A 26812-nucleotide genomic window follows, 5' to 3' on the forward strand; every position below is an offset into this window, starting at 1 on the left:
CTGTTTGAAGTGTCCTTTAGTGTGTCTGGATGGACAAAAACGCATCTCCTTGTCCAGCCGTGAGAGACGCAGGCCCTCGCAGGACAAAACCCCCACGGGCCCTGCTGCGCACTGCTCGCCAGCCCAGGCCTCAGCTCCTGGGGAGGGGGAGGGGGAGGGGGAGGGGGAGGGGGAGGGGGAGGGAGGCAGGACCAAGGCTCAGGGCCCAGGGCAGGGGTTCTGGCCCAGGCCTTCATGCCAGTTCTTTAAGATCAAAACCCAAAGACCCAATTTCCTCTTTTTCTTTGAAGGGAAACCAGGAAAAGGAAGGGAGGGTTGGGCAGGCGCAGGCGCAGGTCCATCGGGCAGAACCCAATGTCCCCGAGTGGGCAGTGGGCTGGGGGTGCATGGAGCTCAGGGAGGCCTGGGGGCTAAGCTTGTGCAGGGGCAGAACACAGAGGGGATAGTGGAGGCCCCTCCCCAGGGGAGCCAGAGGAGGGGTCTGAGGGAAGAGCACGGGGAGCAGGGCGAGCTCATCTCAGTAGACAGGGAGAGTGGCTGCGGGGACGCAGGGGATGGCAGGGGGAGGAGAGGCAGAGCCCGAGACGGGGCGGGGCAGAGCCTGAGGTGGTGGTGGGGGGAGGCAAAGCCAGAGATGGGGGCGGGGGGGGGGGGAAGAGTCCAAGACCAGAGGGGGAGGCAGAGCCCCAGATGAGATCAGAGGGGTGGAGGCAGAGCCTGAGACGAGATGGGGGGGGGGGGAGGCAGAGCCCGAGGCCAGAGGGGGCACTCAGCAGACAGCCGTGTGGGTGCGAGTGATGAAGAGGCGCTGGAGTATGGGTGCTAGCAGGGGCCGTCGGCGCACTGCATCCGCTTCCTCGAATCGGGGGGTGGGGGATGGCAAAGCAGAAGGCCAAGGGCGGCTGTGTGCAGGGTGGGGCAGCGGCCTGGGGAGCCAGGCAGACACCAGGGCCTGGAGGCGAGAGGGCCAGGTCGGGAGCTGCTGGTGCTGCAGGGACCATCCGGGAGGAAGGGGCTGGGAGGAGGTGGTGGCGGCCGCTGTGGGTTGGGGGTTGCCAGCTGGACGGCGAGCTCAGAGTTTATGATCTGGGTAGGGGCCGCTTCCCTGGCTCTGCGCACACTGGGATACTTTCAACGCACAGTTCTATAAGAAGTCCCAAGCATTCTGCGACAGGCCTGAGTGCAAACGCCCACGGCACGGCCGAGCCAGGACCCCGGCCCATGTGCCGGCAGGTGGTCCCTGGAGCTGCGGTGCGCACGGGGCAGTGGACAGCTCCATACTCACTTCAGCTCTTTCTTCACTTCTTCATAGTCAGCCTGGCCTTTGAGTTTTTCTTCCAGTTGCTGCAAACAGACAGGAACCTTGTGAGTGGCTGTCAGTGACCACAGGGCGATGGACGGTGCTGACTTCTCTCCCTGCACGCAGCCCACTGTGCCGGACAGGGCAAGCACACCGGCGCCCCCTGGCGGCCAGCACCATCAGCTCGGGTCTGGTGAGACACACACACACACACACACACACACGGCTACCCAACATGATGACCACAGAAGGAAAACACTTTCCACGCTGGCAAACAGAATAAGGAACTGTCCATTCTGCGTGAAATACTACGGAGCAGCCCACAGAAGGGAAGGGGAGATCTCCCGGCATTTCAAAAGCAGTGTGCCGTTTTGCACAAAAATGTTGGCTGGTCGAGTTGGCTGGTGGCCTAAGACCGCTTTGGTGGGAGCCCTGTGAACCAGCGACGCAGGCGCCTTGTGGTGGAGACCCCCAGCTAGTGGGCATCGGGGAAAGAGCACACACAGGTGGGCACCCCTGGGTGGCAGGGTCCCAGGAGTAGGGTTCCTGGATGCCCTCCTGCAGGGAAGGCCTGGCCTCGGGGCTTCTGCGGGCACAGGGAACTCTGACCACCCCCAAGGGCCCTGGGGGTGCCAGCCAGCACGTTTCCAAAGCACGAAGATGCTCTGAGATGCCCCAGCTGAGCGTGGAGTACCCCCGGGATCTGCGAGGCGGCCCTGCCCGTGGCTTGCCAGGGCTGGCTGGCTTCCTGCTAGGAGGCTATGGGGACCAGTTTGCTTCTGACTTCCCCCACAGGGATCCCCCTGGGGAAAAGGAGGCAGCCCAATGTGGACACAGGGGGCTGGGGGAGGCCCTGGCAGCCAGTATGCTTTCAAGCCACAGGGGACAAAGGGCTTCCCGAGTCCCTCACACCTTTCCGTCGACAGGGTCCCAGGAGGCTTCCTGGGCTCTGCTTGACCCGGGCAACTGAGACCACAGTTTCAAGTCGGCTGAGAACATTCTAGAGTCTTGGGAGGAGATGCCTGCCTGACCCACTGGCCTCAAGGCTTATGTGAACCCAGACTGCCTGCTCTGTGAAGGTGAGTGGCACCTGTCCTCCATCTCACCTCTTGCCAACTTTTTTTTTTTTGACAGGCAGAGTGGACAGTGAGAGAGAGAGAGACAGAGAGAAAGGTCTTCCTTTGCCGTTGGTTCACCCTCCAATGGCCACCGTGGCCGGCGCATCGCGCTGATCCGAAGCCAGGAGCCAGGAGCTTCTCCTGGTCTCCCATGCGGGTGCAGGGCCCAAGGACCTGGGCCATCCTCCACTGCACTCCCTGGCCACAGCAGAGAGCTGGCCTGGAAGAGGGGCAACCGGGATAGAATCCGGCGCCCCAACCGGGACTAGAACCCGGTGTGCCGGAGCCGCAAGGCGGAGGATTAGCCTGTTAAGCCACGGCGCTGGCCTTGCCAACTTTCTATACGATGATGTTTTCTCGGTCATAGTCAAACGGGGGGTAGCAGGCACTCGCTTTCCTGCGGAAGATTCTCACGAGACGCTCGTCCAGAGCGGCTTTACCTCATTCTCCCTGCGGTCAGACAGCAGGAAGTACTAACACACCAGGCCTCCCGCACAAAGCAGAGGCCCTGCGCTGCTGGGGCGCAAAGCAACACGGGGAGGACCTCAGAACCTGGCATGGCGCTGCCAAGGGCCTGAGCCCACGGTCCCCACTGGTCACTCAGAACCGGGAGCCTTGGGGCAACTTAACAGACTTCTCATGCAGGCACCTTGAGGCTGCACAAAGCAGAGGATGGCCATGGATGGCTTTATCCAGAGAGGTTACAAAAGGCCAGGTGTGGGGCTGGCGCTGTGGCACAGCGGGTTAACGCCCTGGCCTGAAGCGCTGGCATCCTATATGGGCGCTGGCTCGAGTCCCGGCTGCTCCACTTCCAATCCAGCTCTCTGCTATGGCCTGGGAAAGCAGTAGAAGATGGCCCAAGTCCTTGGGCCCCTGCACCCAAGTGGGAGACCTAGAAGAAGCTCCTGGTTTCTAATCAGCCCAGCTCCGGCTGTTGTGGCCAATTGGGGAGTGAACCATTGGATGGTTCTCTCTCTCTCTCTCTCTCTCTCTCTCTCTCTGCTTCTCCTCTCTCTGTGTAACTTTCAAATAAATAAATAAATCTTTAAAAAAACAAACAAACAGGCCAGCGCCGTGGCTTAACAGGCTAATCCTCCACCTTGCGGTGCCAGCACCCTGGGTTCTAGTCCCAGTTGGGGCCCTGGATTCTATCCCGGTTGCCCCTCTTCCAGGCCAGCTCTCTGCTGTGGCCCGGGAAGGCAGTGGAGGATGGCCCAAGTGCTTGGGCCCTGCACCCACATGGGAGACCAGAAGCACCTGGCTCCTGGGTTCGGATTGGTGAGATGTGCCGGCCGCAGCGGCCATTGGAGGGTGAACCAACGGCAAAAAGGAAGACCTTTCTCTCTGTCTCTCTCTCACTATCCACTCTGTCAAAAAACAAACAAACAAACAAACAAAACAAAAAAACAACCAAACAAAAGGCCAGGTGTTAGAGGCCTGACTCCTAGCCCTCTCCTGGCCTGGCTGCCTGCGAACTTGATGGTGGGCTTAGCCTGATGGGGTCTCATGTCACTCATCTGAGAAATGAGGAGATTCAGAACCGATAGAGAGTTCCCAAAGACAGTGGTGGGCACGTGCGGAATGGGCAGGTGGGAGCTGCCACCCATCCCTGGAGGACAACCCAGCAGGTGCCCCTCAGCTGCTGTCTGAACTGGGACAAGGATGACCTATTTGGAGCTCTTAACATCTTGGCCGAATCTTAACACGGACATTTCATTTAAACGCCACGTGTTAGGGGCAGGTGTCTGCTCTAGTGGTTAAGACATCCACATCCAGGCTGGAGTCACGGTGCAGCAGGTTAGGCTGCCAATAAAGATGCCATATCAGAGTGCTGCTCTGGGTTCTGGCTACTCCACCTCCGATCCAGCTCCCTGCTGATGTGCCCGGGAAAGCAGCAGAAGATGGCCCAAGTGCCTGGGCCCTGGTCACCCGCATGGGAGACCTGGAGGAGTTCCTGGCTTGGGGCTTCAGCTCTGGCCCAGCCCTGACTGTTGCGGCCATTTTAGGGGATTGAACCAGCAGACAGCAGTCTCCTTTCTCTCCCCACTCTGTCTACAAAAAGACCTGCAGTCCACACTGGAGCGCCTGGCTTCAACTCCCAACATCCAGCTCGGGCTCCTGACTCCATTTCCTGCTAATGCAGACCCTGGGAGGCACCAGGCGACAGCTCCCATCACTGGGTCCCTGCCACCCATGTGGGAGGCCTGGGCTGAGTTCCTGGCTGCCGGCTTTGGTCTGGCCCTGCTCTGGCTGTCGCAGGGGCTTGTGGGGAAAGAACCAGTCGGTAGATGAAAGTTCTGTCTGTCTCAAAAAAAGTCAAGTAATTAGGCATGCGGCAAATCAGGCAGTCAACTTACGAAAACACCAGCAGATGGTCCTTGGTGCCCTTGGGCCACCAGCAAAGGGGCCTCTGTGCGTGGGACAGACAGAGACCTTTGGACAGTCTGCATCTCCTGGGACAGGCCATGGGGACCGAGGGTACCTGCTGTGCAGGCAGACAGAGTCGGGCTCTCAGTGCTGTCTGAAGTCCCGGGGTGCAAGCTGTGGACCTCCCGGCCCGAGGGGCATTATCTCGGGGTCCGGGTCGAGGCAGCACCCACCCTCCTATTTGCTGTCTCGGAAGGCCAGATGGGGGAGGAGAATGAGGGTCATCTTGGAGGGGCTCTTCTCCCTAAACGCAGGGTCCTGGCCCCCACATGGACCATGAGCTGGATGGCAAAGGCTCAGGGGGTTGGCTCTGACTGGCCAGAGTGCCACAGGCCACCTCTGATGGCAGGCGCCGTGACGCTGGTGTGACCCGGGCACAGGGTAGATGGCTTATATGCAGGCCACTTGCACACTGCACGTCCTGGCGAGCGAAGAGCACCGTACACTGGGACGCGTCTGGGTGCGAACCACCGGGGCAGAATCGGTCACCAGCCATCCTCCCAGTCTCACCAGCTGGCTGCTGCCAACTGACAACCCCATCACAGCTCCCCCTGCTGGCCGGAGGCTGCTCCAACTCGGAGCAGTGCTCAGGATAGGGCTCGCTGGGCTGTTCCCCAGGGCCTCTGCCTCTGCACCAGGGCCACGCTTGCCTTCCCCCAGTCTCTTCCGCTCTTGCAATCGGTGGCCACAGCCCCTTTGGGACCCAGCCAGGACAGTGCCTGGGCAGCCTTGTGCCCTGGGCTCTCCGGGATCTGGGACATTTGTCGTTATAGCTTGCTGGCGCCATTCCGAAGGCCAAGCTCCCTGCTCACCTGCCTGCTGGCTCCCACGGGGGGGACTCAGGTGCCGGCCCAGGGGCTGCACACGCCCAGGTAGACCTGCTCCGCGGAGGACGCCCACCATCCCGCCCACCCACACAGCGAGCGCAGAGTGGGGTATGGAGGCGAGAGCCGAGCTGAGCCCCGGCACAGGGTAAATGGGAGAGGGGCGGCAGGCTCAGACCACGCTGCTCGGTGCGGGCACTTACGCAACCCACGAGGCTGGGCAAGAGGCACGGAATAAGTCTAGAGCAGCGGGTTTCAGTCAGTTTTCCTGCCCTGTGCCCGAGGGACACGGCCCACTCCCGCGGTGGGGGAAGGGGGGTGTGATGTGCGGAAGCATGCGCAGTTTGGAAGACGACCCGCGGGCGACGCTGACACCCGTGCCAGCCACCCAGCAGGAAGCGCTGATCTTTAAAGCATCCTCAGGAAAACCTAATTTCTCCCCTGGGAGCCTGGCGCGCTCTGGGCTAGCCTGCCTTAGAAACACCGTTCTGAAACGGAAGCTACCGGCAGCTTCACTTTCTGTGCGACTGGGAGTACAGGGCAGGTGATGGCCAATTGCACCGCCTTGGCGTCCGAGTGCTCCGCCAGAAAACCACAGAGCCGAGCGATCGAGAACAGCAGCCTTGTCATGGCCGGCGGGTTATTTCATTCATTACGAATACGGAATTATCTCTACAAGCGATGCTATGCCTGGGGACCTGTCAGCTTGCGGGGGTGTGGGGGGGCACTCCGGTGCCTGCTCTGACATCGTTGTAAAGGGTGGACCGGAAGCGAGCGTTCACTGTGAACCTGGCTCGGAGAAGCAGAACCCCGGCCGTGGGGGACTGGCAGCAGCGGGGGGAGCCCGTCCTTGCACAAGGGCAGGTCAGAGAACCGAGTGCAGCAGGGAGACCGTGGTGGCCAAAAGAGGGAGCATTTCAGAGTGGGGAGTGGCAAGCCAGCGTCATCCCCGTCATCCCCGGAGCAGATCTGACTCTGGAGAGAACAGTCTGGATTCCACCCGCTGGGGAGCCGGCTGCAGATGGGAGCTGCCCTTTCCCCAAGGCACCGTCATCAAATGCACTGACGTCACACAGAGATCAAGGGTTCATGGCAAAACCATCCATGGCCCGTTCGTAGGATGCTTGCCTGGTAACCATGCTCCTACTTAGATCTGAGATGGTGCCACAGGCACTAAGGAAAAAACGAACAGAAAAAAAGCCCCACCATGGTATCTCGTTCAAGTCACCTTCTTCCTCCTTGGGCGCGGGCCAGGAGGCTGCGCCTGGCTGGGCAGGTCCACGCGTGCCACGCATGGGACGGGCGTGGGAGACCTTGGCTTGGGGTTAAGGTAATTAGGACTGGAGAGGTCTCGTTACTAGAGGATATGTTTTGATTATGAGATCAGATGAAGATAAGGGAGCAAGAATTTTGGGCACAGCAGTGCCGGGTTGTTTCATTAATCACGCTGTATTAAAGAATTCCCCCCAGATACGGGTAAAGGACATTAATTTGTGAAACTGCGTTTCATTGTTTGGTACAGGCAAACATTAAAACCTTAACTGATCTAGAAGAAACCGCTCTATAGTCACAAATGCCTGGCCCACGGGCTCCGTCTCTGGCAGCTGCAGGTGCGCGGAAGTGTGAGCCACGTCCCCATAGCTGTGACGAACAGAAAGGCGTTAGCCACTAATAAGGCCCTCGCCAGGGTCAGGAACGGAAATCTCCAAGTGGAAAAATGACTCCCGGCACTCCTCGGGCAAGCTGGTGGGAGGGTAACAGGTGCTGGAGTTGATGGCGGACGCGAGCAGGTCCCCAGGCTCCCCAGGGCCTTCTGCTCAGAGGCCTGGGCACCCAGCAGCGTCTCAGGGAGTGGACAAATTCCAGAAAGGCAAAGAGGAAACCAGCAAGGGAGCTGCATGGGGGCTGCTGTGTCCGTGCCAGGCCTCCTGGAAACCGAGTGCCGGCTAAAAGTTGGCCAGGAGTCAAGAAGAACATGGGGTTGGCATCGTGGCGCAGCAGGTAAAGTCACCACCGTGATACCGGCATCCCATGTGGGCGCCAGCCCAAGTCCTGGCTGCTCCACTTCTGATCCAGCTCCCTGCTAATGTGCCTGGGAAAGCCGCGGAAGATGACCCAAATGCTTTGTCCCCTGCCACCCACATGGGAGACCCAGATGAAGCTCCTGGCTTCAGCCTGGGCCAGTGCTGGCCATAGTGGCCATCTCGGGAGTGAACCAGTGAGTGAAAGATCTTTCTCTGTCGCTCTGCCTTTAAATAAATAAACAAAAATTCAAGGGACTATATGCAGGAGGTCTTCCAAAAGTTCACGTAAAATATGTATTATGAAAAAACTATTTGGGGCCTGTGTTGTGGTGTGGCAGGTAAAGCTGCGACCTGTGATACCGGCAGCTCACATGGGCACAGGTTCGAGTCCCGGCTGCTCTGCTTCCGATCCAGCTCCCTGCTAACGGCCTGGGAAAGCAGTGGAAGATGGCGCAGGTCTTTGGGCCCCTGCCACCCACACGGGAGACCAAGATGAAGCTCCCGGTTCCTGGCTTTGGCTTGGCCCAATGCTGGCCATAGGGGCCGCCTGGGGAGTGCATCAGAGGATGGAGCATCTCCCTTTCTGTAATTCTGGTTTTCAAAATAAATAAGTAAATGTTAATTTTTTTTTTTAATCAAAGTGGGCCAAATTAAATTCTGGAATCACTTTGTATAAAAAAAGCTTCCTTCACCATGGTTCCCTTCAGATTTTCACAGCTCCCTTGATGTGCTTTGCTGAGCAGGTGATGGACACACCCCACCACAGCTCGCTCATCTGTCCACTTGGGCGCTCAGCTAGCAGCCAGCGGGCAGGGGCAAGGGGCCTTGTGTGAGTGCCCTGGGGCTCACAGGGGACCCTCCGCTGGCCTGTCCCCTCATGAACCAGGCCTAGGTCTCCCGGCTCGGACAACTGTGAACCCAGGGTTCCCGTGCGGTTTTCCCAACTGCACTCGTGTCAACAGATTACACGTGCCCGAGAGGCTAATTGCTGGTGCGGGGTCTGCGCACAGGCACACCACGCTGCTTGGCGGGTCCACGTGGGAGGGGAGGGGCTTCCTGGGCTGGAGCCCTCAGCTGCGGCACAGGCCCGAGGAGTGAGGTGCTGGACAAAGGGACATCCCTCGGCTCTGGGGTCATCTGGGCTCTCCTCCGGGGTCGGGGTGCGGCGCAGGCAGCTGTGTGTGGACCACCCGCCTCTGACACGGGAGCACCTGGGTCAGGCCCAGCTCTGGCTCCTGACTCCAGCTTCCCGCCAAGGAGGACCGCGGGAGGCAGTGGTGATGGCTGAGTGGTTGGGTCCCTGACACCCACAGGGAGACCTGGATTGAGTTCCTGGCTCCCAGCTTTTGCCCAGAGTTTCAGCCAGCCTGGACATCTGGGGAGTGAACTGGAGGATGGGAGCAGATACATAAAATGCTTCCCCAAATTCGCGTCCTCGCCCTGGGCTCTGGGGCTCAGGGTGGGCGGAGGGGACGTGTGCGCCTGGCCCCCGCCCGCGCCCTTACTTTGAGTGTGCTGTTCTTGGCGCTCAGTTGCTGCTCGAGCTGGGAGATCTGGCTGGCCGAGTTCTCGCGCAGCTTGGTGAGGCTGGCCTGGAGTCTCTGCACGTCCTCTGCCAGCTGGGCCGTCTCCCGCTCCTTGGCGGCCAACTCAACTTCCAGGCTGGAGCGCGTCAGCACCTCTATGGCCTGCTCCTGGGGAGGAGAAGAGAAATGACAGAACTGCACTGGCACTGGGTGTGCGTGTGTGTTTGCACGCGCAGTGGGGGCGCCGATGGAGACAGCAACCACACGGACGTCAGGACACGGACGGTGAGGCCCTGGGGGAGTGCGTGCCCTCTGGACTCTGCGACCTGGCAGATCAGTGCCACCAAGTCACCGGGGCTCGTGCCCCAGCGGCCCCCAGCCCTATGGTGAAATCCTCAGAATCGGTGTTTCCCAAAAAAAGAGTTAAAAGAGCTGTTCGGGTTTTGTTCCTTTGCTCAGAAACTCTTAAGACATCTGTCTTAAAAAAAAAACAAAAAAACAAAAACCCTCACTTGTCTTTTCCCCCCATAACGTTCATTATGGAAAACACGTAAAACCGAGACAAGGGACTCAGAAACAGAGAACGTCGAAGCCGTAATTCCACTTCCCAGCGACTCAAGCCGCGCATTGTGCAAGTTCAAGTTTGGAAAGGAATCACAGCTCCCCGACGTTCCGGAGGCAGGAACACTTCTGGGCTTGATTGACAGGGCTGAGGAGCCAGCGCTCCCCGGGGGGCCCTGTGACGACAGCAGAGACCCGGGGCTGGGGGGCTCATGCTGCAGTGTCGATGGCACATCCTCACCCCCGCCCCCTCCTTCAAACACGCGGCCTCGCCGTCCTGCTTCTGCCGGGTGGAGATGGGGCAGCCCAGGTGTGCAGCCAGGCCAGCCCACGTACGACATGCCCGCTGTGGGGCCTGCAGATCCAGGGACAGTGGGTCACACTGTTCCCATCTCCTGCCTGGGATATCAGGGCCCTGACCCCCCAAGACTGTTAGCATTTTGTTCTTTCGGTTTCCGCGACATCGTATGATCAGCTGGTCACTCCTCCTAAGCTCTGGGGGCATGCACGTGACCCTAGCGATCCCAGTTACAAGGCACATGCTGCCCAGCCCAGCTCTGCCTGGCGTGTGCGCACTCCACGAGTGGGGCCTCATCACAAACCGCGGCGGGGGCTGGGGAGCCCAGCACGGGCACCAAGGGCGAGAGTTCCAAACTGAAAAGAGCTGCACGCTTGGGAGGCACTTCCCCTGTCTTACAGCACTGTCGCCTGCGAGAGACTGGGAATGACAAAACACTCAGTGTCCGTCACCTGCAGGAGCTGGGACGGCACCACCAGGGAGGACACCGGCCGGCCCAACGCCAGGAGCCCAGACCTCCGGGCCGTGAGGAGCAGGAGGCGGGGCAGGTGGAGGGCAGCCGGGGGCAGGGGGCAGGGCTCCATTTCCGGGTGGGAGCAGGGAGAGCCTGCAGGGAGTGGGATGGAGGCGCCGGATGGGGAAAGGCTCCCCAGGGCAGGGGGAGGTGCCTGGGCTTGGAGTGGCCACAGGGGCAGGGGCCGGGGACAGGAGGACACGGCGGGAGTGAACTGTGAGCCCAGGCCGACCCCCATCACCCAACTAACTCCTCTGCCAACCTTCCATCCCGGGCGGGTGCGTGTTAATGCAGTGGGGACGGACAAGAGGCCGGGGGAGCTGGGGGAGCCAGTGCTGGGAGGGCTGTCCCTGCTCAGCCTGGCGCCACAGGTCGCTCACCTGTCGCACAGCCAGCGTCACTGCTGCCTGCATGAACCAAATGCCATACAATGCCCTTCAGCCCGAACTCTGGCTCCCCCGTCTCCAACACGGGGCGCTCCTGGTTGTCCTGTCGCCAGGATACGACAGGGAAGGGCCTGGGAACGAGCGAGAGCCGTGGGAGCGGCTGGAGCGGGGGACAGAAGTGAACCTCTCAGTGCAGAGGCTGGAGGCTGGCAGGAGGGCGCAGTCTCCAGGGGACATCTACGGGACAGAGCGAGCACGGAGGAGGGGGGCCAGCCTGGAACATGGCTGCTGGAATGCCCCAGGCTCACGGCCCAGGGGACCCCCAGAGGACGGGTTCCCTCCAAGGCTCAACCCTGCGGCCTCGGAGTCGGGTCGAGGTCAGGCCCCGCGGCCCCACGGCTGGGGTGATGACCCACCAGTCTGCCCTCGGGTGGAAATTCCCATGGCTCAGGCTCCCAAGCCCAGCAGGGGCGGCCCACATTCCTCACAGGGGGGTGGGGGACCCTAGGGACCTCGGGAGGCGTGCTCAGCAGAGCGTAAAACATGTGGGGAAGGACCGAGGGCTACAGGTGACGAGAAAACAGGTGTCACCAAGGGCGAGATCTGCCCACTCGCCTCCCTTGCTCCAACGGGATCAAGTACTTCACCCTGAGCTGCACAACCAACCCCTGTATCCTCCTGGGGCCACCAGACCCTGGAGGCTGACCCGTGGCATCATCGTCTCTCCTCCTGCAGCCATCTTCCTGTTACACTTGAACGAGAGGCCAGCGCCTGGGGTCTGGGCTGCTCGTGGCGGTTCTGTGGACGGCACTGGGCGAGGCGGTGAGGTGAGGGAACAGGACCCGGTGTCACTTCTTCCCTGTCGTCACCTCTGCTTCTGCCACCATCCAGCTGGCTGTTTCCGTCTGTCTTCCATGTGACGGCCTCTCCGGGTCCTAGAAGGTGGCCGCATGTGGTTCCCAGAGCTCTGGGCTCACATCTGACTGCAGGTGCATCCACAGTCTCTCCACGAGGCCCGAGAGGAGGAGCAGGGCGTGGCTGGGCCGCAGGACAAGGACAGCCGAGGCTCCGGCTCCAGGTGGGGCACTGGGCGGGCGCCTCAGCCCCCAGCCTCAGTTTCCTTACCTGTAAAGCCACTCTAACGCCCCCATAGCGCCTGTGGCGATGAAACACGCTCGGGGCAGGAGCTCCGCCGGCCTGTTCGCCGACCCCCAGCGGCTGGGGTTGGGCCGCTGCTCCGTCGGCAGACTCGGCTGTCTCTCCGCCCCGTTCTGCCAGCCAAGCCCAACACACCGCTCTTCCGCTGGCCCGGTCTCCCGTGTCTGACACTCCCCGGGCGTGCAGGAATGCGTGCCGAGGGGAGTCCCGGGGCTGCTCGGGAAGACTGAACGGGCGCCAGGTAAACAGTGCACTTGAGCGATGATGAAGTGCCGGGGCAGCCTTCGCACCCACCGCTCACTCTACCTGCGAAAACACTCATTTCCTCCTCCAGTGTTTGGGTTCCTGCAGCGCGGGATGGTGCCAGAATTCTCTTCAGTCCAAACACGGTGCCCAGCAGCCCCGTGTGCACAGGCGCAAATGCAGGGCTCCCTCCGTGGGTCCAGGGAAGCCACTGACCCCGGTCCTGAGGGCTTCCTCCTGCCTTGGCCCCGTCCACCTTAGACTCTGCCGAGCAGCCGGGATTGGAGCCAAGGGGCCATTTCAGATAAAACCAAGCACCAGAGTCCTCAAGTCCGAAGGACGTGACGGCCCCTTAAGTAGACATCTTTCCTCTCCGTCCTCCGATACTTCAATCCCCTCGTGTTTCATGTGGAAGGAGGAAAACGAAAGCCCACTCTTGAAAGGGGGTCCTGGGGCAGGCATTTCGCCCAGTGCCCGCATCCTGGGTCTCATACCTCGCTCAGAGTCCCGACCCCAGCTTCGCACCAGGGCAGACCCTGGGAGGCGGTGGTGACGGCTCAAGGGACTGGGTCTCTGCCACTCACACGGGAGCCCTGGGTTGAGTTCCTGCTCCTGGCTTCAGCCCCCAGCCGCCGCAGGCATTTGGGGACTGAACCAACGCATGGGAGCTATCGGTCTATCTGTGTCTCAGAAACAAATATCCACATTTGAAATTAATAAAAGAAAGTGTGTGTTGGGGGGGCGGGTCTAGCCACCGACACTTTGTTCTAGATTCACTCCTGGGGAATAATTTCAAAGCCTTGGCCTGGGGTTGGTAAAGTCCACTCGGGCCTGGCCCAGCTGATGGCTCCTGTGCCGTGGGGCAGGTGTTTGGGTTCCGGGAGCCTTTGAGCTCTGATCCACATGAAAGGATCCCGGGGATAACAGCTGTCAAGCTCACAGACGAACTCTCTCGGCGGCAAGTCTGCCCGACGAGACCGCACTCCGTGGTTCTCCTGGGGTCCCCCTTCAGCGAGGCCCCGGCGTCTTTGTGAAACCCCAGGACACCTGCCCCTGCCAGTGCTCCCCGGAGCTGTGGGCCTGGAAGCCGGGGGCAGCAGGCCAGGTTCCAGGCAGAGGCGGCGGCGCTGAGCTTTGCCGAGGCTTCGGGCTGCACGCTCCGCTCCTAACTCCAGAGCCCCGCTTCGTCAGACTTGGGAAGCTGAGCTACTTGCAGGTCACCCGCGGAGAGGCCGCAGCGCTGGGGCCTGGCTCCCCGCACCATGGTCCCAGTTCCCACGCTGCTCCCTGCAGTGGCACTGAGTTGAGGGGAAGCGCCCGGGAATCGGTCGTTCAAAGCCATCTGGATCAGGCCGGCTGGGAAGGCTGTGGCCTGGAGCCGCTTCTGTGGACTCTCGGACAAGAGCTGTGCCCGGCTCTTTCTGGACGACATCCTGTCCCCTGCCTCTTCGCCGCCCATGCGGCTGTCCCAAGTCCCCATCCTCCTCCTGGAGGGCCCCGTCCACGAGTGCAACACCCCCCACCGCCTTCCCTGCGTCACTCAGGGGCCGCCCCTGGGGACCTGCGCCCACGGCTGGCAGGCAGCCCCGGCCAGCTGGGGAAAACGCTCCCTCTCTTGCCGCCTGTGTCCACCTCGGCGCCTGGCGGGTGGACATCAGGGTGACCGTGGAGCCGGGGCACGACCGGCAGAGCGGCTCCCTGGGACTTTGACAAGTTCCAGCCCCACGCTGTGACACGCACTCCCCGCCAAGCAGGCAGGCCGGCCCCGGTGGAAAGAGAGGGAGGGAGAGGGGAGAGGCGCAGGAGGCCGGGGCTGGCGTCCTGCGGGGCCGCGGCTACCCACCACGTCTGGCGCCTTCTGGATCTGCGAGGCCAGTTGGAGAGAGTGGTTGGCCGACGAGAGCTGCTCCCGCAGGGTCTCCGCCTCTCTCTGAGCCACCTCTGCCCTCTGGAAGAAACGCAAAGGGGCGAGAGAGAACGTGCGCTCAGCCTCACAACTGACGATTATTACGAGAACATTCATCAATTCATGCCTGACTGACGATAATTGATTTTCCTAAACACTCAACCTAATAAATGCTAGGGGAAAAAAAAACACAGAATGTGATGGATTTTTATTTTAAACAGTACAAGGAAGAAATAATTGAGCGATTATGACAGTAATTTAACGCTAGGAGCAAGGGATCCCCTGCTGATACTCACGCTCCGGCCCACTGGATTTCCCAGACTGAATAAATACGAGTGGAAATAGAGTCTTTTGATTCAATTTCTTTCCTCTTCTCATAGACCAGGAAGATTTTATTGCGGGATTACTCCTGGGAGTGATTCTCACGGGCAAACAGTGAATGAGAGAGTCTGGCCGCTCGCTGCCTACGCCAGGCACCACGTTGCGGCTGCTTTCCCGCACGAGCACTTCCAGAAACGCACTGTGCCAACGCCGCCCCTTCGCCGACGGCCAGGCTTGTCTTGACATATTTAGCCCTTCGCCAGACCATGTTCCGGACACGCACGCTGGCGTTTGCAGCTGGCTGGGGAGCCTGGAGCAGTGCCGGGGGTGGCAGGAGAGGCGGCCAGACCCTTCCCATCCTTTGCCTGTAAGAAAACCATTCTCCCTCCTGCAAACCAGCACTTTCCTGTGGACAGCGAGGATGGTCACTCCTGTGCCGGCCCAAGGGGGCCTCTGGGAACAGAGGAGTCAGCTACCACCCACGGGGAAGATGGGAACAGCACCGCTTCTCAGAGACCACGCCAGGACTGCCATCCATGGAAGCCCATGGCACACAGGACTCCTGCAGAAGCAGCTAAGAGGCTGGTTCCGGTTTTATAGCCACAACTGGGAGCGGCAGCGAGGGACACTGGGCATGTACATCTCAAGGTGCCGCTCGGGCACCCCCGGGCAGAAAAGATGGGATATGGAGAGCCTGGCAGAGTGGGTGCAGTTTTGTGGCTTCTTATTTGGAGGTGTGTGACTGCCGGGAGAGAACTCCCAGAGCAACAGGAAGTGGGAGTGCCGGGACGCGCCCACCCTTCTAGCTGCAGGAGGAGGGGGCTGGCTGCACCTGCACTGCCTGCACACCGCCGGGGGCAGTTCCAAGGGCTGCTGGCCGCCGGCCCTCCTCTCGGGGCGCCTGGCTGAGCGTGTCCTGAGCCCGACCCTCTCCTCCCAACCTCTCTGCTCTACGCAGGCCTCCAGCCAGCAGTCGGGAAAGGCAGTTTTTGGCCCAGGCTAACGGCTCAACGACTCAGGCCGCAGGAAAATCCCCCCTCCATTGACAAGGATCTGCCCTGGTTTATGTCCAGATGGGCCAGCCCAGGTCTGTCTGCCGGCCACGCCCTCGCCTGACCCGTCTGCTCTGCTTGCTGGTCAGCCGAACCTGGGGGCATTAAGATCCCCACCGCTCTGCCAGGAGGAAGGAGCACTTGGACATATTTCCTGGTCTCTTTGACGACCAAAGATGTTTCCTTCTTTTTTTGAATCTTATGCATTTTCATTTTTTTTAAAGGTAGAGAGGCTGGGAGAGATCTCCCATCCAACTCCAGCCTTCAGTGGCGGGACTGGGTCAGGCTGAAGCCAGGAGCCAGAAATTTCACCTGGGTCTCCCACCTGTACCGCCACCTGCTGCCTGCCAGGGTGCGCGTCGGAAGGAAGCCGGAGCTGGGAGCAGTCAGACTTGGCCCAGCCCCTCTGATACGGGACGTTGCCTCCCGAGCGGGGATTTAACTGCTGGGTCAAACGCCCGCTCAGGGAAAGGAGAAACTTCGCTGGCAGCGGCCGATGAGGTGGCACTGCCACCCGGACTTGACCCTTCAGCTGGAGGGTCTGGGGGCCCGTGGGGCTCTCTGGGGGGCAGGGCCCGGCCTCATCCAAGGCAGATGGCTCGCAGAACTAGAGACGCGTCTGCCCCTGACGATTTCACTCCCAGGCCGCAGACTCTCGGAGCCTCTGCGCTTGTGTTCAGCCGCCAAGTTCACGGCCACGGTTGCTCTGCTGCTTACCCCTCGGTGGCTTTTTGTGTTTGGCTCGATTTAGTACCTGCACTGCCACCCTCTGTTTATGTATTATTCAGGATTTAATCCCTGAGTGCCCCCCAAAACACCCAGTGCCAAAGAGGAGCTGGAGTGGCTGGGATGGAAAACACAGGCCCCGGGGCAGCAAGAGGAGCGAGCAGGGGGCAGGCGTGGAGATGCAGCTGGGACGAATCCGTGCGTGGCGCTGAGAGCTTAGGCAGAACGAGGGGTGCCCATAGGCTGGCTGGACTCCGCGGGGGTCACCTGCTTCGAGGTTGCCACGGCTTCCTCAAGACCACAATTCAGCCACAGCTGCCGTGGTGCTTCGTGGTCCGTGGCACCCGATACCCCGGCCCGGCGCCTGCAGAGGCAGAGCCGGGGGACGCACGGCCAGGCTCCTCTAGGGCACGCTGGTGGCAGTGCTCCCCAACCCCGGGAGGACCCCACCTTCCCTGGGCGGTTTCTCTCACTGATCTGGGCTTTCCTGGGACGCAGCAGCCAGTGCTGCCCGTGACGGGTAAGGGCACTGCTTGCCCTCCCGTGGTGGCCCGAGCCACGCCGTGAGGTGGCTGGGCACGGGGAGATGGCAGAAGCCCGTGCTGACACAGTGAGCAAGCCCCTGTGCAGGCTGACCCGGGCTCACCCTGCATCCCTCACCTTAGGAGGGGGGACTTTCTGAGAGGCAATCAGGAGAGGCCACTCCTGGCCTTTGGGTAAACCTGGGCCGCCTCAGCAGTTGCAGGAGGGTGGGAAGCAGCCAGCGACGCCCACCTCGGCAAGAATTCCTCCCCGCAGAGCCGAGCCAGCACACAGTGGCGCCGATCCCTGCGGGAGCTTCGGGTCTCCAGGGGGCTGAGGAGGGCAGCTGGACCTGTGTCCCCTTGTCTCTGTGGGATGACCAGAGACTCCCTGGCCTTGGTCCAGGGAGTGATGCACACACGGATATGAATGTGGGTTCCAGACCTTCAAGTCCGAACGACTCAATGCGTAAAACACGAAGCAGCAGCGGTGGTGAGAGACAGACGGGAGTGGGCACCGGAGGAGCACCGGCAGGGCCACAGGCCCCTGGGGCAGGATGGAGAGGCAGGCACGGGGCAGGAACTCCCCAGGGAGGTGCCTTTCTCCTCCCCTGGAACCGAAGCTGAGGCATGGGGGGATCCTCACCGTGCGCCCTGGAGGGCAGGGCCCCGGCCTCCCTGACCTGATTTACCTGGCTTTACCTTCTCCCTGGCCTTATTGGTGGTTCAGGGGTGGGCGCAGTCTCTGGCCCAATCTCCCACCCTTCTTGGTCCCCAGGTATCTGAGTCCCCTGTGTGGGTGTGGCTACGAGCCCGTGGAGCGCTGCCTGTGCGGCCAAGCCAGGGTTCCAGGAGACCCAGGCCAGCACATTTCACAATAAAGGGCCTGACCTGGGCTGGGGGCCCCGTCTGTACACGGAGCACCCAAGGCTGCGGGAGGCCGGATGGCGGCGGCCTACGGCAGACTCAGCCAATCATGGGCGGGTCCTTGGCAGGAGTCACGACCCTCACACCACAGCCTAGAACCAAGGCCCTGGGAGATGGGCGGGAAACGGCAGGCCTGGAGTTCCAACTCAGGTGTCCCCACCCCAAACCCAAGCGACCTTTCCAACAGAACCCTAATCCCTGGTGGGAGACGCATGCCTGGCTCTGGGTGCCTTCTGGGAGCCCTGCGCTTGGCTCCTTCTCCTGGGTCGGGGCGGGGGTAGGAGGGGGGTGAAAATGGACGCCAGCCCTCACCTTGACCTGACAGTGCTCCCTAGCGTGAGGGCTGTCCTGTGCCCTGAACACCAGGCGGCCTCGCGGGAGAGAGACAGCCCACTTCACTGACTTCCTCCTGGCCCCACTGCGGGGGTGGCTGGGGGCAGGGAAGGAGAAGGACTGAAGCCCCCAGGGCAGGACTACACCCACAGCTCCAACGGCCAAGTCGAGACTTTATTCCCGGCCAAGTCGCCAAGGCTCTAACCTTTACTGCTACCAATGCAGACAGTGAGGATCAATGCAAACGCCCCGAAGTTTAGCCGACAGGTGCCAGGGACGCCCCGGCTTAGCCCCAGCTGCTCCTCCCCGACAAGAACAGAAGCGCGCCAGCCATGAAACAGAGCTTCAGGTCTTAGCAGAGCGTCCTGACCATAACCCTAGTGCAAAACCAATGCTGTGTGCCCGTGAACTGGGAAACTGCTCCTCCTGGGGCTCCCCCTGGGGCTCCCCCTGATGGGAGGGTGGCCGTCCGCCTCGCTGCGCCTGTACTGTGTGTGGGGGGCGCTCCCCGGGCAGCCCCCCTCCTGCCCAGCCCCTCCCCACCCCCACCGCCACAACGGCTACTGCTCTCCTGGCTCCTGGTCTTCCTGCCCACTGGCTTCGCCAATCCGACAGAAGAGCGTGCCTTCTACAGCTCCGATCTGACGCCTCGAGCCAGCCAGGGTTCCCTGCCGCTCTCAGGATCACGTCTTCCCCCCAACCCTGGCCAGATCCTTTGCAGGAACCCACGTGGAGGCCTGGACCGCCTGGCTCCTGCCCTGGGCTCGCCACACCCCTCTGTGCCCACCAGCGCCCTCCCGCCCCCTGCCCCGGGGAGGCCCCCTCCCAGGAGAAGGCCCAGGCCAGCGTCACCTTCCTGGCTGCCAGGCCTTCGCTTCCTGTCCCTCCCACCCCCGTGGGGAGCACCCAGCACTGCGGGGCTGAGGTCCTTCCCATGCAGGGGTCGTCCCCAGGGCTCAGCAACATCTCCGTGAAATTCTGAACCTCAGGTGAGAAGGGACCCATCAGACTAACGCGCTTAATCTTCTTTCTGTCCCCTGGGTGCCTAACTCCCAGCCAGGGCTGGCTGGCATCTGCTTGCACAGCTCTGGGGACCGGGCGGCGGGGGGGGGCTCTCTGAGATGTGGCACGGCAGGACAGCCAGGCGGGGAAGTTCCTGCGCGTGTGTCTTCCCGCCAGCCCCACGCTTGGCCCCGGTCCTCTGGGAAAGCCCAGAAGCTGCAGACCTCGGCCCCTGGCCGGCCCGTGAGGGCTGCAGGCACACAAGTCACCAGGTCTCACCCCTGGCCTTCCCACTTCTCATCTGCTGGCACCGCACGCTCCTGAATGACTCGAGCTTGGTGTCAAGTCCCAAACTTCCTTTCCCCCGTGCTGGGCCCCTGCCCCGGCCACAGAGTGGACTCCGAGTGCCCTGGGGGAGCGGTTTTCCTCCAGCGCAGCTTCTAGTCCCAAACAGAATTTCCTGGGCCGGGAGGGACTCCACGCTGGCACCACCTCCTTCGTTCCAAGCCCAGGCGCCGGCTGGGGCTCCTTGCCCCTCCCACCCAGCCACACCACCACTTCCTACACAGGACCCTACAACCTCCCCCACCCAGGGGTGCCCCTCGGAATTGCTACCTACTGAAACACCCTCTTCTCAGGCATCTCCCCCCGCCCCCCGGTCCTCACAGCAGGCCTGGCTGGGAGTGCCAGCTACTGCTTTACCATCCTAACCACTGCCAGTGTAGTGTCAGGTGCACCTTTCCCTGGGCCCTGCCTGGGGCCGCATGGGAGGAGGACCCCGTGGAGGGCCTGGGGCACCCAGAGAAGAGCCTCGGCTCCGCCCACATCTCTGCCTCTGGGGACCTCTGTGGTCACAGGATCAGGCCATGGGCCTGACCAACCAGGGCCTGCCCCGCAGGGCCAGCCAAAGGGGAGGCCCACCCAGGACCCAGAGAGTCATGGGACAAAGGATGCTTGCTCCTTCCAGCAGGGACTCCTGACTTCAGGCCACAGCAATGTTGAGTCAGTGACGGTGGCCGGAGTCTGCGAGTTCCACGACAAAGGTCACAGAAGCAGCAGCAGCCGTTCGGAGCCAGGAGTGGCGCCTGGGAGTGAAGGGGGCCTGGCCAGCAGGTGCGCTGGGCTTGTCTCTGGGAGTGGTGGTCAAGGGCACGGCTTCCGGAGCCAGACTTTGCGGCTCCCGGTCCTGGCTCTGACCTCAGTCTCCCCAGCTGTGAAATGGAAATTCTAACAGCGCCGAGCTCAGCGGGAGGGGGCTGTGGGGGACGTCTAAGCAATGCAATGCAAAAGCGCTTGGTGACCACGACATCTCCTGCCACGCGCGGGTTCTCAGGGGCTGCGTCCACACCTCCACTGGGTGCCTCTGGTGGGCCGGGCCCGGGGCCTCCGTGGCGTCTGAGCACCCAACGCGGCACCCACACGACACTTCTTACGGGACCCCCCACGCTGCTCCACGCCCTTCCCCCTGACTTCCCTGTTTCGGACCCGGGCTGTCTCCATGGCCAAGAGTTCTCTTCCTGGCATCCGCCACACTGGGAGAGCGATGGGGACAGGACCCTCCCGGGGGTTCTCGTGGGGCGGCAGGCAGGACTTTCATGGCTGGGAAGGCTGTGGGTGCCTGGGTGACCCAGGGCAAGCCCCTATGCCTGCCTGTGCCTTGGGCTACCCAGCGGTGACACCGGGTCAGGCTGTGGCAGGCCTCGCAGTGTGGACTGTGTTTCCTGCAAACCCCGAAAATACACGGCGGGGGGAGGGCCCTCATGCTTCTCAAAGCAGCAGTGGCTCTCACTGAGTCAAAGTGTCCCATGGTCCTGGGAAACTCTGGAGGGAGGAAAGGGTTTTCGGGGTGGCTGAGGAGCCCCCGAGCCTGGGCAATTCACATGAGACATTTCAGACAGCTAAGCTGCAGCCAGGAGGGGTTGTCAGTGCCAGCCCTCGCCAGAGCACATGGTGGCACCCGGCCGGAGGGTGGCGGGCGATAGAATTCTCTAGAATAGAGCTTTGTGGTATACACCCCAGCGTAGCAGGTGCTTCGGGCCAAGACGGGTGGTTAGGAGATGGACGACAAAATACAAAAGCAAGAAAACCTTTCCCAGTGGGGGTTCGCCACGGGATGCCCGAGATGCTGGGACCGCGCCAAAGACTTGGTAGTTCCCTGCTCGTCACGAGCCCCGCCAAGGCGCTGTGCTGACAGGTACAGGTGACAAGTACTAGAGGAGCCTCTGGGGCACCAGAGGGGTGCACGGGGGCGGGTGTGCGCCTCGGGACATCCTACCTGGTTGGCTCTTTCAAGGTCAGTCATGATCATTTCGATCTCGTCGGCCCTAGGGAGGCGAGAGGGAGAGAGTGGGTTAGTGAGTGACGAGGCAGGCTCCGGGGCGAGCAGCACGCAGGTTTCCGGTCCACAGCCTGGCGGAGCGGCCACGGCTGCAGGAGCGAGGCCCCGGTCCGCACGCGCAGGCGGGACCTGCCAGGGGTCGCCTCTGCCTCTTGGGAGGCGGTGGGCTTGGATGGGGGGTGCCTGCTGGCTGCCCTTGCTCTTTGGATAATCGGGTGACAGGCACAGAGCTCCAGAGCTCCCCCCACCCTGCCCGCCCGGCTCATGGGGGAGGCGGAGCCACAGCAGATAGAATACAGTGTGTGTCAAAGGCAGCTCCAGGCAGAGGCTCTGGATAAAGAGGAGGGGCTCAGAGAGAGGAACCTGGGTGGCAGTGGGGGGGGGGGAGCTGGGAGGCAGTCAGGGGAGGCTCAGAGGGGGCAACAGGTGAGCCGGGATTTGAGGAAGTTCGCCAGGCTGAGACCTAGCTGGGGAAAGGCTCTGTTAGGAAAAGGCGCTTGGCCACGGAGACCATGCCAGGACTAAGGGAACCCCCCAGGAAGGCAGTGGGCACGGGAGAGGCTGAGGAGGACGGTGGGCCAGCGTGAAGTTCTCGCCTGGCCTGCTCCTAGGAGTGGCGTGAGGCATCTGGTTTTCCTTTTGCTGGGGAAGCACTCCCTAGAGTCAGCTGAAGGCAAACGCTTGGTCCCAGCATTCAGCTCGCTGGACAGCAGTGCCCAGCCTCCTACCGAGGGGGCGTGGCCAGTCCCCAAAGCAACGGGGCAAATCTCAGCCCCACTGCCTGCAGGACGGGTCCTGGGGATAGGGCTGGCAGGAGGATTCGGCCCCACCCCTCGCTGCACACACGGCCCCTCTGTACCCAGGCGCCTGTCTTCCTAGCCCCGCCCACTGCCCATTCCATGGCCACTACCATGAGCTGGCCCCCCGAGCAGGCCAGGTCCAGTGTGGCAGCAGCACCTGTGCAGTCCGGGGAGCCCCATCTCCCAGCTCCTCCCCTCCCCCAGCGGCCCCACTCCATGGGCAGCACAGGCCCGGAAGGTTATTGTTTCCTGGACTTCCACAGCAAGCTCTCTCAAGGCTGTGCTGTGGGTCGCCCTGGCCCCATGCCCTCTAGTCCCGGGACATGGCACGAGGCAGGCCTGACTACCAGCTCCCCGGTCCCCCTGCCACCTGCGCCCCCCGACCCGCTGTTTCCTGCTCCAGGCCTCTCCAGCCCTCCCCGGCACCCTGTGACTGTGGGCAATCTTATCAACTCCCAGCAGTCTGAATGGGGAAACAGATACCCGGGGCTCAGGTTCACGGCTCACTGTATCTGTCAGCAACAGTACCCGGCTCAGACCCAGCACGGCTCTGAGAAGGTCTCCAGCAGCCCGTCCAATGGCCTGGTTAAACGAAGCTATTTTTAGGATGGATTCGTGAAGAAAGCAGTGTCCCGGTAAGATAAATAACCCAGCCTGGGCCCCTGCTGGGTGGGCGGGCAGCGGCGGCTTAAGTGATGGAAAATTTCTCCCAGTCACCTCAGATGCAAGCCTCCAGGGTGTTAATCTAACACGCTCCAGAGGGGAGAAGCCAGGATCACTAAAGAGTGCGGGGTCGCAAACGTGACACAAAGGGGACACGGGTCAACACGGAAAACTGCCACCTTGGACTGCAGGGGACATGAACTGCCAGCAGAGGTCCACACGCTTCCGGACCTGTCACGTGTTCAAAGCCCCCCCCCCCCTCCATTCACACACTCATTCCCCCCCGCCCCCGAATGCTGCTGGTTTGCCAATTCGCAGGGTTGGCCACGAACGGATACAGGCAACCCCCACCCCCTTTTTTCTTTCTTCTTAAAAAGATTTATTTATTTGAAAGGCAGAGTTACAGAGAGACAGAGAGAGAGAGAGAGAGATCTCCCATCTGCTGGCTCACTCCCCACATGGTTCCAGCGGCCAGAGCCGTGTCAGGCTAAAGCCAGGAGCCAGGAGCTTCAGCAGGGTCTCCCACGTGGAGCTGAAGTACTTGGGTCATCTTGCGCTGCTTTCCCAGGTGCGCTGGGAAGGAGCTGGATCGGAAGTGGAGCAGCCGGGACCAGAACTTGTGCCCATGGTGGTTTAACCTCAACACGGGCCCCTGCCCCTGCCTGTCCGGCCAGTGCTGCGGACTCAAGAGGAGACATGCCGAGCGACTGCGTGCCCGGAACGAGGTTCCCAGGGGCCGCGAGGCTGAGCACGCGTCCGGGGAGGCGGCCTCCTGAGCCTGCCTGTCTGGGCCTCAGGGGCCCTCCCGCCGTCCTTTCCTCCGGCCCAGTTTGTCTCCATCTGTGTTCCTCCACGCTGGATGCCGCTGGCCCATTCTCTTTCGTCTTCTTCCACATCACTCAACCTTTCTTTGGTACGCTTTTTCCTTAGCCTCTCTGCTGCCTTCTGGAAGGCTCTAGGCCTCGCTGTGACCAGTGCTTTAGCTAGACCCACACTGGAATCTTTCCCATTTTGCTCCTTAGATTTCTTGCCCTTCCTATTTCCCCTGGCTGAGCTGGTTTGGGTGGTGTCTGGCTAGAACCTTCCCTCGCCTCTGTGGGTGTGTTTTTCAAGGCTGCGTCTGTCTTCCGTGGCCCCGGGCTGCACACCCTGCCAGTTTGGAGTCTTTCATTGGAGCGGTCCTCCTCTGGCCCCTGGACATGGACGGAAGGCAGGTACCCGGTGGCAGCTGCACGCATTCTTGCTGAGTGAAAGACAGGGAGGGGATGGGGTGACCCCGGGCCCCTAGGCTCCTAACTGCTGTCCTCACACCAGGAGAACCCCCTGGCCAGGGTGCGGGCCTGAATCCCCAGGGAGACGCAGCAGGAGGGGTGGTCTGTGTCCACTATGCAGAACGACACGTCACATCACTCACAACGAATCGGCACCATCTACACAGGCTGGAACGAGTGTCCAGTTTCCCATCTACCGGCCAGTTTACCTTCGGTTCCTAGGCAACCGCTCAACTGACCAAAATACCGACCGTGATAACAATGGTGGCGCTCACCTTTCATCACCAGAGAGAGCGGCTCTTGTCTCCGCGGCTCCCAAGCTCTCAAAGGGCGAGCACAGCACTGGGCTGGGCTGTCGCAAGGCAGGGTCACTCGACACCAGGTGCCGTGGTGGCAGCTGGGCCCAGGGGGACAGTGGAAGGAACCAGGGATCCCGCGGGTGAGGGGAAGCCTTGGTTATTATCTTAAAAGTGTGTACGCTTCTTGCTCGTTTTTTTAAGGGGACACTCTTTACAAAAGGTCAAAGGAATCACAACTAGTTCCAACCGGCTGGGGGTTTTAACGTGGGGGATGGGAGGGGAGGCTTTGGAAGGCTGGAGTGCAAGACACTGGCATTTGAGGCCAAGATCAAGGTGGTGGGGTCCGCCTGGAGTGCCCCCTAGTGGCGACCTTGTGAATCCACGAGCCTCCCCACCCCACGAGAGTGCCCAGGGCTTAGCACCACGGCCAGAGACCCCGCTGTCTTGAAAGCGCAGTAGGGAAGGCAGGGGCCTGCGCTGTCCGCGAGTGGGGCTCGGTGCTCCAAAGCTGGCTCGTGTTTTGCATTCGGAAGGGCCGGGGGCCGCACGGGTATCCACAGCCCGACAAAGGTCTAAAATCACGTACTCTCCCAAGTCTGTAACAGCCGCACGTACTGTCTGCTCAGCAGAATGATTTATTATCAAAACTCGGCTCTCTCACCTTCTTATGAGCTGACAAAACAGCTTCCCCTGATCTATGAACCGCGCGGCACCAAGCTCTGCGCTGACTCCACACTGTGTCTTCCCCAGCCGGGCCGAACACGCAGCTCACGCTACCAGGTCCCTGCGGACGCCGCCCTGCAGGGCCTTTTCCCGGCTGACGCACACACGTTTTGTGAGGAACTGAAGGGGCCACGGTCCGGGTGGGCTGGAGGGAAGTCATACCCATGCTGGAAGCTCTGGCCACCTTCACACGAGCTCGCCGAGGGCCAGCGCGAGGCACCGAGGCCAGGCGGTATCTCCACACCCAAAATGACCGCAGGGATACCAGGAGCCGAAACAAAGTTTACCGGGTCCTGGTCTCTGCAGCCTCTGCACCTGTGGGCTCAGCCAACCCCAGGGGAGAAGTGTCCTGGGAGAAAGAAAACTGTGTGCACGGCCTGTGTGGTTTTTCCCCGGCCATCGTTCCCTAACCAGCCCGAGCAAGGATTTCACTGTGTTCACACGGTGTCTGGAGACGGGGACCTGCGCAGGTCACCTGCAAAGGCCCCCCCACTTTATCCGAGGGCCTTCATGGGGCGGGGTGGGGGGGGGCGGGGTCTGGGCAGGGCAGATCCTGGGGCACGGCAGGTTAAGCTGCTGCTCAGGCCTCCGCGTCCCAGAGCAGAGCCCCGATTTGAGTCCTGGCTTCCCCGCTTCCCCTCCAGCTTCCTGCTGACGCACCCGGGAAGGCAGCGGATGATGGCCCGAGTGCTTGGGCCCCCGCCCCCCATTGTGGGAGACCAGGGTGGAGTTCTAGGCTCCTGGCTTCCACCAGGCCCCGCCATTTGGGGAGTGAACCAGAGGAAGGAAGCTCTCTCATTCTCTCTGCCTTTCAAAAACAAAAAACCCCACAAAACACATTTTTAAAATGCTCCAGTGTGTTAAGTGGAGTCTCCCCCTCCGCTGGGGTGCTGGCTGACCCGTGGGCTTTCAGGATGACCCACAGCTCAGCCAGGCTCGCTCAGCATGGAGGAGACAGACTGGGTTCCCTGGGCTCAGTTCAGAAGGACCAGATGGGTGGAGGGGTGACGGAGGCCAGGCTTGGGCTCTCCCTGATGGAGCGTATGTGGGAGTGGCCTCTCCCATGTGGACACATGAACACGGAGCTGGACAAGGGCTGGGACAAACCCACAGGAAAAGCTGACCCGGGCACAGAGACTCCCCACGGGCAGAGGCAGGGCAGGACTGTGGCCTCATGCACCCTGCACCAAGCTTGGACACAGAGAAGGTGGTCCTGGGTCCTGCTCCACATGGCACTGTCCCCCACGGAAGGGTGTGGGCCAATCACGTGCCGGGGGAGAGACGTGGGGGCAGTCTCCGATCATTTGGGCCTGCTGGACACCCCCAGGGCCCTGGGTTGGCAGTGGCACCATGGCCTTTGGCATTTGCCTTCTGGGGAGTGCATGGGGGCACCCCTGCCATTCTGGGAGCTCAGCGGGACACGGCGCTCTGGTACTGCGACCCCCAGGAGGGGACACAGTGGGCTCTCCGAACATGGGGAGGGGCAGTGTCGTAGAGGACGGGACATCTGTCTGCACCTGGAGGACGGAGGTGAATTTGCTGGGCAGAGAA

General features: G+C 61.6%; 1 protein-coding gene across 12 annotated transcripts in view; it reads right to left on the reverse strand.

The window, feature by feature from the left end:
• The window catches only part of CUX1 (cut like homeobox 1), a 318547-nt gene that overhangs the window by 63279 nt on the left and 228456 nt on the right, over positions 1-26812 (reverse strand). For 7 of the 12 annotated variants that reach the window (XM_062179575.1, XM_062179572.1, XM_062179570.1 and 4 more), the window contains exons 9-12: positions 21443-21491; positions 14223-14327; positions 9199-9381; positions 1286-1344 (exon numbers count right to left, since the gene is read on the reverse strand). In XM_062179575.1, coding sequence (XP_062035559.1) covers positions 1286-1344; positions 9199-9381; positions 14223-14327; positions 21443-21491 — 396 coding nt within the window. Of the gene's footprint in view, positions 1-1285; positions 1345-9198; positions 9388-14222; positions 14328-21442; positions 21492-26812 lie in introns of all 12 variants that reach the window. The other 5 variants (XM_062179574.1, XM_062179573.1, XM_062179565.1 and 2 more) reach the window with 1 other exon arrangement.

The sequence above is a fragment of the Lepus europaeus genome, chromosome 21 (genome assembly GCF_033115175.1).
Source record: "Lepus europaeus isolate LE1 chromosome 21, mLepTim1.pri, whole genome shotgun sequence".
In the NCBI taxonomy this organism is placed as follows: Eukaryota; Metazoa; Chordata; class Mammalia; order Lagomorpha; family Leporidae; genus Lepus; species Lepus europaeus.